This window comes from Megascapheus bottae, chromosome 9 (assembly GCF_031878675.1).
Source record: "Megascapheus bottae isolate mThoBot1 chromosome 9, mThoBot2.hap1, whole genome shotgun sequence".
Lineage (NCBI taxonomy): Eukaryota > Metazoa > Chordata > Mammalia > Rodentia > Geomyidae > Megascapheus > Megascapheus bottae.
The window spans coordinates 21,226,197-21,237,455 of NC_143517.1; the positions used below are offsets into that span (position 1 = coordinate 21,226,197).

General features: G+C 39.3%; 1 protein-coding gene and 1 long non-coding RNA gene across 2 annotated transcripts in view; one reads left to right on the forward strand and one right to left on the reverse strand.

The window, feature by feature from the left end:
• LOC150058869 (uncharacterized) overlaps nt 1-5,323 on the reverse strand; it is a 119,682-nt gene extending 114,359 nt beyond the window's left edge. The window contains exons 1-2 of the long non-coding RNA XR_016536656.1: nt 5,237-5,323; nt 5,049-5,143 (exon numbers count right to left, since the gene is read on the reverse strand). This is a non-coding gene — a long non-coding RNA (uncharacterized LOC150058869). The remainder of the gene's footprint in view (nt 1-5,048; nt 5,144-5,236) is intronic.
• Kcnb2 (potassium voltage-gated channel subfamily B member 2) overlaps nt 1-7,464 on the forward strand; it is a 403,940-nt gene extending 396,476 nt beyond the window's left edge. The window contains exon 3 of the mRNA XM_090338945.1: nt 5,072-7,464. Coding sequence (XP_090195071.1) covers nt 5,072-7,231 — 2,160 coding nt within the window. The 3' untranslated portion in view covers nt 7,232-7,464. The remainder of the gene's footprint in view (nt 1-5,071) is intronic.
• The last annotated feature ends 3,795 nt before the right edge of the window (nt 7,465-11,259 follow it).

Consider the following 11,259-nt stretch of genomic DNA (forward strand, 5'->3'; position numbering starts at 1 on the left):
GTCAAATCTTAATAAATAAATAAATATTTGGAGTCTTTATGGCATAGTATTTTTAATCTTCCTTTTGAACTTTATATTTTCTAAGCTACAGCATTTAATTTTTTTCTACTCTGAGCCAGAATGTCAGGGTCATTTTCAACTTCTCCTTAGTTTTTGATTACAGTCCTATTGGCACTAGCAAACCACCAAATGTTAGAGGTAAAGAAACCTTGATATGACCTAATTCAAATCTCAGAGGAGGTTGAGCCAACATTGCACAGATAATTGCTTGGAACCTTCACTTCCTTTGCCATATACAAACACAAATCTATGTGCCAAAGCTGCAAGAAACAGTTCTGATTCCTGGCAGCTCTGGAAGCCAATTGTTGAAGGTGAAATAAAGTTAAAACCCCAGTCAGCAATGTCCTAATTTGTGCATAGTTATGACAAAGCAACACCTAAATGCCAGAAGAGTTTGCTGTGCTAATGTGAATATCTGTGCTTAGAAGCTCATCCTGTTACATACAGAAAATTTACACATTTGTTGTATTTATTCTATTTTCTTAAGTCAACACTCCAACAAGGCAATAAATATGCATTTGACTTATTGCTCCACAAATTGCCTTTGATGTATATTGAATAATATGTCTAAAATGCTGTCTTCAAGCATCACAAGATATTTAAAATATGCCATTCTTCTAAATTGAGAGCAAATGAGTTTTGACAGATTGAATTTCAACATGAGACATAAAATAATTTATTTAATACCTTATGGCTTCCCTAACATGAATATAGCGTTGCTAAGAGATTTCGTGTTTAGTTTTCTCTTCAGTGATTTTTTTTCCAAAATATATATTCTCCTAGTCATTTTTACATATGCTAAATTTCCATGTGTTAAATCGCAATCAACTAGGCTGCAGATTGCATTCATTTTATACAGTATTAGTATTTTTCCCAGAGTCGATGGGAGAAATAACATAATCTGCAAATTTAGGTCTGAGTGTGAAGACAAGAAAAACTGAAATCCTGTTTTGGATCTTCCGTTTTATTCTTTATCTAAAAAGTTGGAAGATGGGAACTCGGGGTATGGCTCAGTGATAGAGCACTTGCCTAGCAAGTGAAGGTGGATCCCTAACCCAGAGCTAGAAAAAGGCTGGAAGATAATAAAATATACTCATTTGCATTTTTGCATTTTTGTCTTTATCCTTGAATTAATAAATACAAATAAAATGCAATCAAGACAGACAGATGAATCAATGAGATGTAGAAAATCTAGACTATGAGTTATTAGTAGGAGAATGACAGCAGATGCGGAAGCACAGTCAAAGAGATGACACTGATAAAGATGAACTATACTAATAAACTGATTTGTTGAGTTGAAACCCTTTTGTACAACTACTCAAAGATTACTGAATTTTTTAAACAATGATGATAGAACCACCAATATTGAAATGTCCAGAGGCAGGTATGATAGTTTATCACTATAATCCCAGCATTCAGGGGATAAAGGCAGGAGAATCAAAATTTGGAGGCCACAAAATTATTTGTATGTCCATATTTATAGCAGCATTATCCTCAAAAGCCACAAGGTTAAAGCAAACCTAGGCATCCATTTATAGATGAACAGGTAAACAAAATTTGGTCTGTACACAAAGGTCACAGTGAAAATGATTCTACTTGCAAGTGGTACTTGGAGTGGTATAATTTACAAAGCGAGACTGTGAAGGTCTCTGGAAGTGGAGAGAGAATGAAGAGTTTGTGTTCAATAGAATCCAATTTTTAGCTTTGTGAAAAGGGATATAATCTGATGAGGGATTCCCTGGAGATTGGTCAAAGAAAATGGTAAACTTTATTATTTATATATTAATAATTTAAAGAAAAATATGTTGAAGGGAAGAAAAGGAGAAGAATAAGACAGAGGAAGAGGAAGAGGAGAAGGGGGAAGGTGGCAGCGGCAGCTTGGGCTACATAGCAAAATCAAGGGTAGACCAGCCTCTGCTGCATGTTGAGATCTTGTCTTGAGGGAAGAGGAACAAAAGAGGTTTCTGATGTATCTCACTGACAAAGCTCTTGGGAGGAAAAAAGCTTCAAATGTATATTAGCAACAGTGTCCTCTATTCAGACAGACCTAAGTCCTTATGGTAAGAACATGAAAATTGGTTGTGATCTGGTCAGTCTATTCTCAGGAATACTTTAGTGGCTGAATAGCATAGATGTTGCCCTGAACTGGCCTGTGAGGGAGGCTATTCAAGGTTTCAAGGTGAACATTCTCATCTTGACTTTAATAATAAGCTACATGAATGCATAATTTATGACTATATCTAAATAGCCCTTCCTGGGGAAGGTTCAAACATCAACCTTCCACTGAAGACAATCTTTTTTTCCTGTTGTGACTCACTGATTCACCTTTTTTAAAGAAACTTCTAAAGAACAGTCAAGAAAAAATATCTTCAATGTTCAAGAAATAATGTACCCACTGCCTGATGAATGTAACTGTAACCCCTCTATATATCACCCTGACAATAAAAAATGAATCTAGTTCCAAGAAAGAAATATATAAACACTAATAATAAAGCACTATATTCCATTCAAGAGCAATGCATCTTTATGTAATACCTGTACATTCTGAAATGCTTTATACTATCCTTTTCTTTTAAAACAATTTAAGAGGTGGTTTGGGAGCTGAAGGAATAGGAAGAGAAACAATGAAATACATACAGAAGACATAGATAAGAAAGCAAGGGAAGGGAATAACCCAGAAGTAGAGAAATTTAGGGGGATAAAGAGAAGAAGATAAAGAAAAAGTAAGTCTGAGTCCTGATGCAAACTAATTTCTTCAGTCTAATAGGTAACTGAACTGTGTACATTTAATTATATTCAATACATTTAACTATAATCTTTTGACATGTTAACCATATATGGAAACTCTAAATTGTTTTTTTTTGCCAGTCCTGGGCCTTGAACTCAGGGCTTCAGCACTATCCTTGGGCTCTTGAGCTTTCTCAAGGCTGGAGCTCTACCACTTGAGCCACAGCAGCATTTCTGACTTTTTTTTCTGTGTATGTGGTACCGAGGAATCAAACCTGGGTCTTCGTGGATGCTAGGCAAGCACTCTACTACTAGGCTAAACTCCCAGCCCTAGTTTTTTTTTTAAGTCATTATCAGGATATTTTTCTCATGTTTAATAACTGAGATCAAAGACTTCCACCAAGGTCATGGGCAAAGGTCAAGTGAATCTAAGACAAAGCTAACCTGGATATGGGATGTTTCCTACTCCACTTACTCCACCAAATACAATCTCTACTAAGCAAAGAAGCACTTCTTTGCATTGTCCTCAAACCTTAATTTTCCTGCTTTCCCCCATAAATATAGAGCACTGATTACAAGGAGGAAATTCTCTCTTGATTTGTCTATGTCTTGTGCGGTTTACAGGTTTCCTACATAATGTTCCTGAGCTTTGTCTCTCCAGATTAGTCTTAGGTATTTCAAACACTATGAATAGCTTTTATTTGTTTTGTACTATGTAATCATCAAATTGGTCATGAAATACCTATGCCTTCATTCAATGAATTATAAACTAAGATGGGAAGATTTAAATATTTTGTCCACAGTCATACAGTAAGCAGTATGGCTAGAGCCAAAACTCAGGCTCTATCCTCTTCTTATTTCTTCTTCTTGTCTAGATGTTTTCTTCCACATTAGATATTGTACTGTTGTTTCTTCTACCTAGCATGCCTGCTGTGCCCTGAGACATTCTTCAAACTCTTTTTTTATGAACTATACCGTGCCAGAACAAAGTTAACCCTAAGAAGGCTGAGATCTGAGGATGGCAGTTCAAAGCCAGCCCAGGCACTCTTATCTCCAGTTAACCACCAGAAAACCAGAAGTGGTGCTGTGGCTAAGGGGTAGGGCGATAGCCTTGAGCTGAAGAGCTCAGGGATAATGCCAGGCCCGGGGGTAGGGTGGTAGCCTTGAGCTGAAGAGCTCAGGTACAGCATCCAGGCCCAGAGTCCAAGCCCCACAACCTACAATAAATAAATAAATAAATAAGGATATCTTGACTTGCTTCTGATATCAGAACTAATCACATAAAAAGCACTTGCTCTTGAAAGGGTATCAATGTATATGAAGTATTGCACCTTCTGTCTGGTAAATATAATGTAACCCTTCTTTTAATTACAATAAAATATATGGAAAAAAGTACTTGCTCTTACAAGAAATATTGTACTGAATACTATATTCTTTCTGTTTTTGTGTGTACTATATTTATGTGGTTTGTTGAAGAATAACAATTTTAAATATCATGAATTCTGCCTAACTGATGCAGCATATAAGACAAATCACTTCAGGCAAATCAGATGATTAAGAGGAAAAACTCCAGATAGCTAAGATAGAAGAGTTGATTTTTCTAAAAACAAAAACCACACAAACAACAACAAAACATTGTTCTAGCCAAAAACAAAACAAACAACAACAAAACATTGTTGTAGCTGGTTACTGTATCTGACTTTGTTACCTGGTGTGTTGTGCATATGTTTATTTGTTTATTTGAAATGGGGAAGGGAAGGAGGGAAAATAAGATGATTGTGAGGAGGTGGAAGGAGGGAAGGGGTATCGAGGTTGGAGAAGTAGTGCACCCACTACCTGACGAATGTAACTGTAACCCCTCTATACTCACCCTGACAATAAAAATAAATAAGTAAAATAAACTCAGAAAAAAAAACCGAAATGAAAATACACAAGCAACCAACAACAGCAAAGCATTTTTCTAGGCAATGAGCTCCTCCAGGTGGTAGAAACCCACACAAATGTGTCTCAGAACAATAAGCAAGGAGAGGGGAAATGATGTTTGTCAAATTGCTTAGGTCCTGGAATCTATTATACATGAGGATTTCAGTGAAATGGAATGTTGTAAATGTGCTTCTATTCATTAGAGAATTTTAGAAGGTAACATCTAATTGCGTAATTCTTTTCTGGAATAACTCGAACTACTCCATATCACTTGAAGAAGCGACCATGTGCTGTGTTCTCACCTCATTGCTGGAGCAAACTAAAAAGGATGTACTCACTTGCATCTCCTTCTCTTTTCCAGATCTTGGCCATCGTATCTATCTTGTTTATCGTCCTTTCCACCATTGCTTTGTCGCTCAACACACTCCCAGAGCTGCAAGAGCCGGATGAATTTGGTCACCCCAATGACAACCGCCAGCTAGCACATGTGGAGGCTGTGTGTATTGCTTGGTTTACCATGGAGTACCTTTTACGGTTCCTGTCCTCACCAAACAAATGGAAGTTCTTCAAAGGCCCGCTGAACGTCATTGACCTGCTGGCCATCTTACCGTACTATGTCACCATCTTCCTCACCGAATCCAACAAGAGCGTGCTGCAGTTCCAGAACGTGAGGCGTGTGGTCCAGATCTTCCGAATCATGCGCATCCTCAGGATCCTGAAGCTAGCCCGGCATTCCACCGGTCTCCAGTCGCTCGGGTTCACCCTCAGACGGAGCTACAACGAACTGGGTTTGCTGATATTGTTTCTGGCCATGGGGATCATGATATTTTCCAGCTTGGTGTTCTTTGCCGAGAAGGACGAAGATGCTACCAAGTTCACCAGTATCCCTGCATCCTTTTGGTGGGCAACCATCACCATGACCACCGTGGGCTATGGAGACATTTATCCTAAAACGTTATTGGGGAAGATTGTGGGGGGCCTGTGCTGCATTGCCGGGGTCCTGGTTATCGCCCTTCCTATTCCAATCATCGTGAACAATTTTTCTGAGTTTTACAAGGAGCAGAAACGCCAGGAAAAAGCAATAAAGAGGAGAGAGGCTCTCGAGCGGGCCAAAAGGAACGGGAGCATCGTGTCTATGAACTTGAAAGATGCCTTTGCCCGAAGTATGGAACTCATCGACGTGGCTGTGGAGAAGGCCGGAGAGTCGGCCAACACCAAGGACTCGGCAGATGATAATCACCTGTCTCCAAGTCGGTGGAAATGGGCCAGGAAAGCTCTGTCGGAAACAAGTTCCAACAAGTCTTTCGAGAATAAGTACCAGGAGGTTAGCCAAAAAGACTCCCACGAACAGCTGAACAACACTTCCTCCTCCAGCCCACAGCATCTAAGTGCCCAGAAACTGGAGATGCTGTACAACGAAATCACCAAGACGCAGCCCCATTCCCACCCGAACCCAGACTGCCAAGATCAGCCCGAGAGGCCATCTGCCTACGAAGAAGAGATCGAAATGGAAGAGGTGGTTTGCCCGCAGGGCCAGCTGGCTGTGGCGCACACCGAGGTCATCGTGGACATGAAGAGCACATCCAGCATCGACAGTTTCACCAGCTGTGCCACCGACTTCACCGAGACGGAGAGATCGCCCCTGCCGCCGCCCTCAGCCTCTCACTTGCACATGAAGTTCCCCAGTGACTTCCCAGGGACAGAAGAGCACCAAAGAGCCAGGGGTCCCCCGTTCCTAACGCTAAGCAGAGAGAAAGGGACAGCCGCCAGGGAGGCCACGCTGGACTGTGCCCCGATTGACGTAACTGTGAACCTCGAGGCTGGTAGAGCCCAGGGTGGCCTGCACAGTTCCCTGAAGGCTGACTGTGCAGCCGCAGACAGTCCTAAGAGCTCCCTGAAAGGGAGCAACCCCTTAAAGTCCAGATCTCTCAAAGTGAACTTTCAGGAAAATAGAGGCAGTGCACCCCAGACCCCACCCAGCACAGCCAGACCACTGCCTGTATCCACTGCAGACTTTTCTCTGGCCACCCCGCAGCATATCAGCACCATCCTCTTGGAAGAATCCCTGCCCAAGGCAGAAAGACCCTCGCTGGCCCCTGAGGTTGCAGCACCGTGTCAGGGAACTTCCAAAGTTCTGTCCCCTCCGTTTCCCAAACAGAAACTCTTTCCTTTCTCTTCCCGAGAGAGGAGGAGCTTCACTGAAATCGATACTGGAGAAGATGAGGATTTCTTGGAGCTCCAGGGGACCAGGCCAGAGGCACAGGCAGGCTCGAGCCCCAACTGCTTTGTGGATGAGCCTCAGGATGCCAGAGACCCTTTAAGAGAAGAGGGCTGTGTGGGCTCTTCCTCCCCACAGAACACAGACCAAAACTGCAGGCAAGACATTTGCCATGCTCTGGGTGAAGTCCAGAAGGACAGTACACAAGAAGGGTGCAAGATGGAAAACCACTTGTTCACCCCAGAAATTCATTCCAACCCAGGAGACACCAGTTACTGTCCCACGCGTGAAACCAGCATGTGACTAGTTATAAAAGCAATAAATTAACAACAAAAAAGTCTTCTTTCTTAAAAAATGCCCGCGAGTGAACTAAAACATGGGAAGCCCCTCTCCCCAAAGGCTTAAAGTATTATTTTTGCATGGCATGAACAGTTTAGTTTAATGAGTACTGTTTAAATAAAAAAGATCAAGACTGCATTTTGTAACAAACAAATAAAAACCTGAAGAACAGTAAACTAAATAAAGAAAGCTCTATTAGGAACCAGTACTCGGCAATGTCTGACATTTTTGATCCTTTCATTTCAAATTGTAGGCAGGTTTTCAAAGTTTAACTTTCTGTTACCACAAATTTTAGAATTTGCACATGAAAGGATGAAATGTCATTGCATGCATTCATAATTATGAGGAGTAAGGTGCTTTGAGCTTGCAAAATGCATAACTCTGTAAATAATGGGGCCTTGATGCAGAAGTGTGCAGAAAGCACGGGTGGAATAAGTTCCAGAGACCCAGGTATTTCCTTCACAGTTACTGCCTAAAAGAGCTGTACAAACTTGCTGGTTGCAAAACTGCAATCTCTTCCTAAACCATCTTGCATATCTTTCTTTGAGTTATAAAGCTCTTGTAACATTTGTTTAAAGGAATACAGTATTTTTGTTTATTTGTGGTATAATTCAGTGGGGTATGTTTTTCTTTCCTACTTGGAGGTAGCATTTATGATTTTATTTATTAATCATGAATATGGGTGAGATTTAATGACCAGATATCACAGTCTTAGGAATTTAAGCTTGAAATGTTGCCAACAAATTACATAATTATATCACAGCTTATTACACTGATGCACTTTAAAAACCTGAAAATATATGAAAGATTATATCCTACAATAGAACATTTTGGAGTGGACACTCCACATTTGAAAATCAATTCTTAAAAAAAAAAATTATAAACCAAGCCACCAGTGGCTCACGCCTGTAATCCTAGCTACTCAGGAGGCTGAGATCTGAGGATCACAGTTGGAAACCAGCCTGGGAAGAAAAGTCCACCTGAGAATCTTTTCTCCACTTAACCACCAAAACGTTGGAAGTAGAGCTGTCAAGTGGTAGTGCATCACCTTTTCATGAATTCAAGCTCCAGTACTGGCAACACCAATAGCAACAACAACAAAAAAGTATTTTGGCCTGTAAATAGGTCTGTATTTTCCTCTTTTATTCAACATTGCATTTTCTAGGAAAAGAAATTGAAACAAGGATACAAATATAGCAAACTGAGCATTCTAGAAAGTGGCTTCTGGCAAACTAGAAAGAGCCATTTAATTGAGACTGCCACCCTACTTTGCTGGTTCTAACATCAGGTACCATGAAAAGAACGTAGACCTGGGAATGGATCACTGAGTGTTTTTCTGCCGGGGGAAAGAATGGGGAGAATGCACTGTCATTTGTGGAAGGAAGTAGTTTCTTTTGGAGAATGAGGCTTCTGCCCCAACCCACTGCTGGCAGTAAAATCCTCAATCATTGCAGAAATAAGAAATGATCCCTTAATTTTCAAACCCCCACCCTCTACCTTACAAAGAAGGTAGGATAAGTCTTATTGAAAGTCATTTTTCCAACATTTTCTATGGAAAACAGTTAACTCACATACTCTAAGGCAGGAGGTAGTCCTGTTGGTGAAGTCTACATGGAAGCCCAAGTCTTTTGAACTCAGTTTGTACAGTGTCTTTCAGTCTCAGCTGTACCAAAATCAAAACCAAGACAAAACAATTTCTAAGCTCTCTTAAAACTTCAAATAAATGATCTCTTCATCACCCAGAAAAATGTCCAGTTTAACCTGAGAAACATGAATCTTGTACCTGTATCTATGTAGCTTAGGGAAATACTCAGAAAATTCTTGGCCCAAATTAAAACTAATGTTTTTTTTAATTGAAATGTTATTCTAACTTTAAATAAAACAAGAAAAATAGATAACATATTTAGATTAATGAAGTTTTAACATTTATTAACAAAAATCTGGTCATTATATTTCAAATAGCAAAAACAAGTTTTATATCAGTTGAAATTCAAGCAGTCTTGCTGCTAAAAATAATTTAAAACATTTCTTTTTTTTTTACTGTGCTTAGAATGTCTTAATAGTTTTCATGCTTGGTTCTAAACATAACTATTAAGAGTTTATACCCATTTATCATTGATATTTATATTATTCATACTTGTTTCAGTGTCTAAAACTAAATATTAATCAGGTTTTTTTCAATCTAGATTATTTAAACTTTATGTTTACATAATACATATGTTTACATATGTATTATCTATATATGTATGTGTATATACATGTTTTCAAAGTCAAACAGATATAACTGCTAATAGATTAGTAGCAAACAAGTTATAAAAGTCATTTTCTTTACCTACCTTCATGAAGCAGTTATTCAAGTTCTCTTACTGATAAATCTTTTTTTTAATTCATTGGGCTTCAAAGGTGGATTTAACTTATTTCCTGAACAGTTGACTAATGTCCTGTTTTTCATGTGTGTACTAGACTTTCTCCTAAGAACCCTGCACCAGAATATTTAATATCAGCATTCTCATCTGTCTGAGAAAAAACCCTAACATTCCTCCAAAATGCTCTCCCTAAAAATTTCTCCCCCCCCCCCCCACAACCTAAGGAGAAACTCAGATCTATTTTGAGTGGATTTGGTTTGGTTTGTTCTGTATAAAATAATTTCAAAAACAGCCCATGGAAAAACATATCCTCCAAATCTTAGTTTCTCTGGGCCAAAAATCTCTAGCTAGGGGGAAGACCAGCAAAGAGGAAAATTCCCTATTTAAGAAAGAATGTTCGACTTTGATATTTCACAGAGAGGCAGTTTAAAGAGACCAAGGACTCACACCCAGGATGCACCTGTGCAATGCTTCCCTTTCAATAAACTATTCCTAACTCAAAATTGAATGCGTATGCTTGGAAAGACCCAGAAATATACTTACCAAGCACAGAGTTCTTTTGAAGTCTTATGCTTTACATTAATTTTTGTCAATATTGCATTTTTCCATGATGTATCTGTTTATTTTTAAATGATGTTTTATATTACTAACTGATACTCTTACAACTTCAAATACCTCTTTTGTACCTCTTGGGGGACGCATCTTCAGTTTGACAAACACTGCCTGGATTGGCAGGAATATAGTAATTGGTAATGAAGTAATATAGTACTTACAGAAACTAAGTTTCTGCAACAGAGAGAGTTCATTCATCATTTACTTAGCTCAGCAACCAGGAATAAATGCCAATAAGAAAGAAGATTTGAATAATCTCAAAATAACCCAGTCTAAACAGTGTTTAACCTGAGTCTTCTCTCTGAGCAACTAGTACAAAGGTTGAAAACAATTGTTAGAGAATAACACTGAGTGCTAGAATGAACTTGCCTATAATTTATAACACCCTGGTTCTGTCCCCAAGCACTGCAAACAGAATTTTTTCTTTTGCCAGTCCTGGGCTTGTGCTCAGGGCTTGAGCACTGTCCTTGGACTTTCTCAAGGCTAGCACTCTACCACTTGAGCCTCAGCACCACTTCCAGCTTTTTGCTATGTATGTGTTACTGAGGAATCGAACCTGGGTCCTTGTGCATGCTAGGCAAGCACTCTACCACTAGGCCAAACTCCCGGCCCTGCAAACAGCAGGCCCTCACAACATTCTGAGTTATTAATAAAGACAAGAAGATTGGGTTCTTTACTCAAGTTCATACAGGTCACTAGCCTGACGTGTTATCTAGCTTTAAGTCAGGCATACCTCTGGAAAATATGCTTAACTAGTTGTGTCTATTAACATCTGAACCCAGAGGTGCATTTATACTCATGAAGATGGTTTAAAGTTCAAGGAACCATGTCAAATGAAATCGCTGGCATGAGCCATATTTTAACAAATATGCTTGCCAATTCAAGCTTCAGGCCATTAAGGTACAGGTGCTTTGGCTAAGGAGAAGATTGTTTGTGATATAATACGCCAAAGCCATTAGACAGAACATTTCTTCAACAAGCCACTTAATCTTCTGAAACAAATGCAACGGAAAT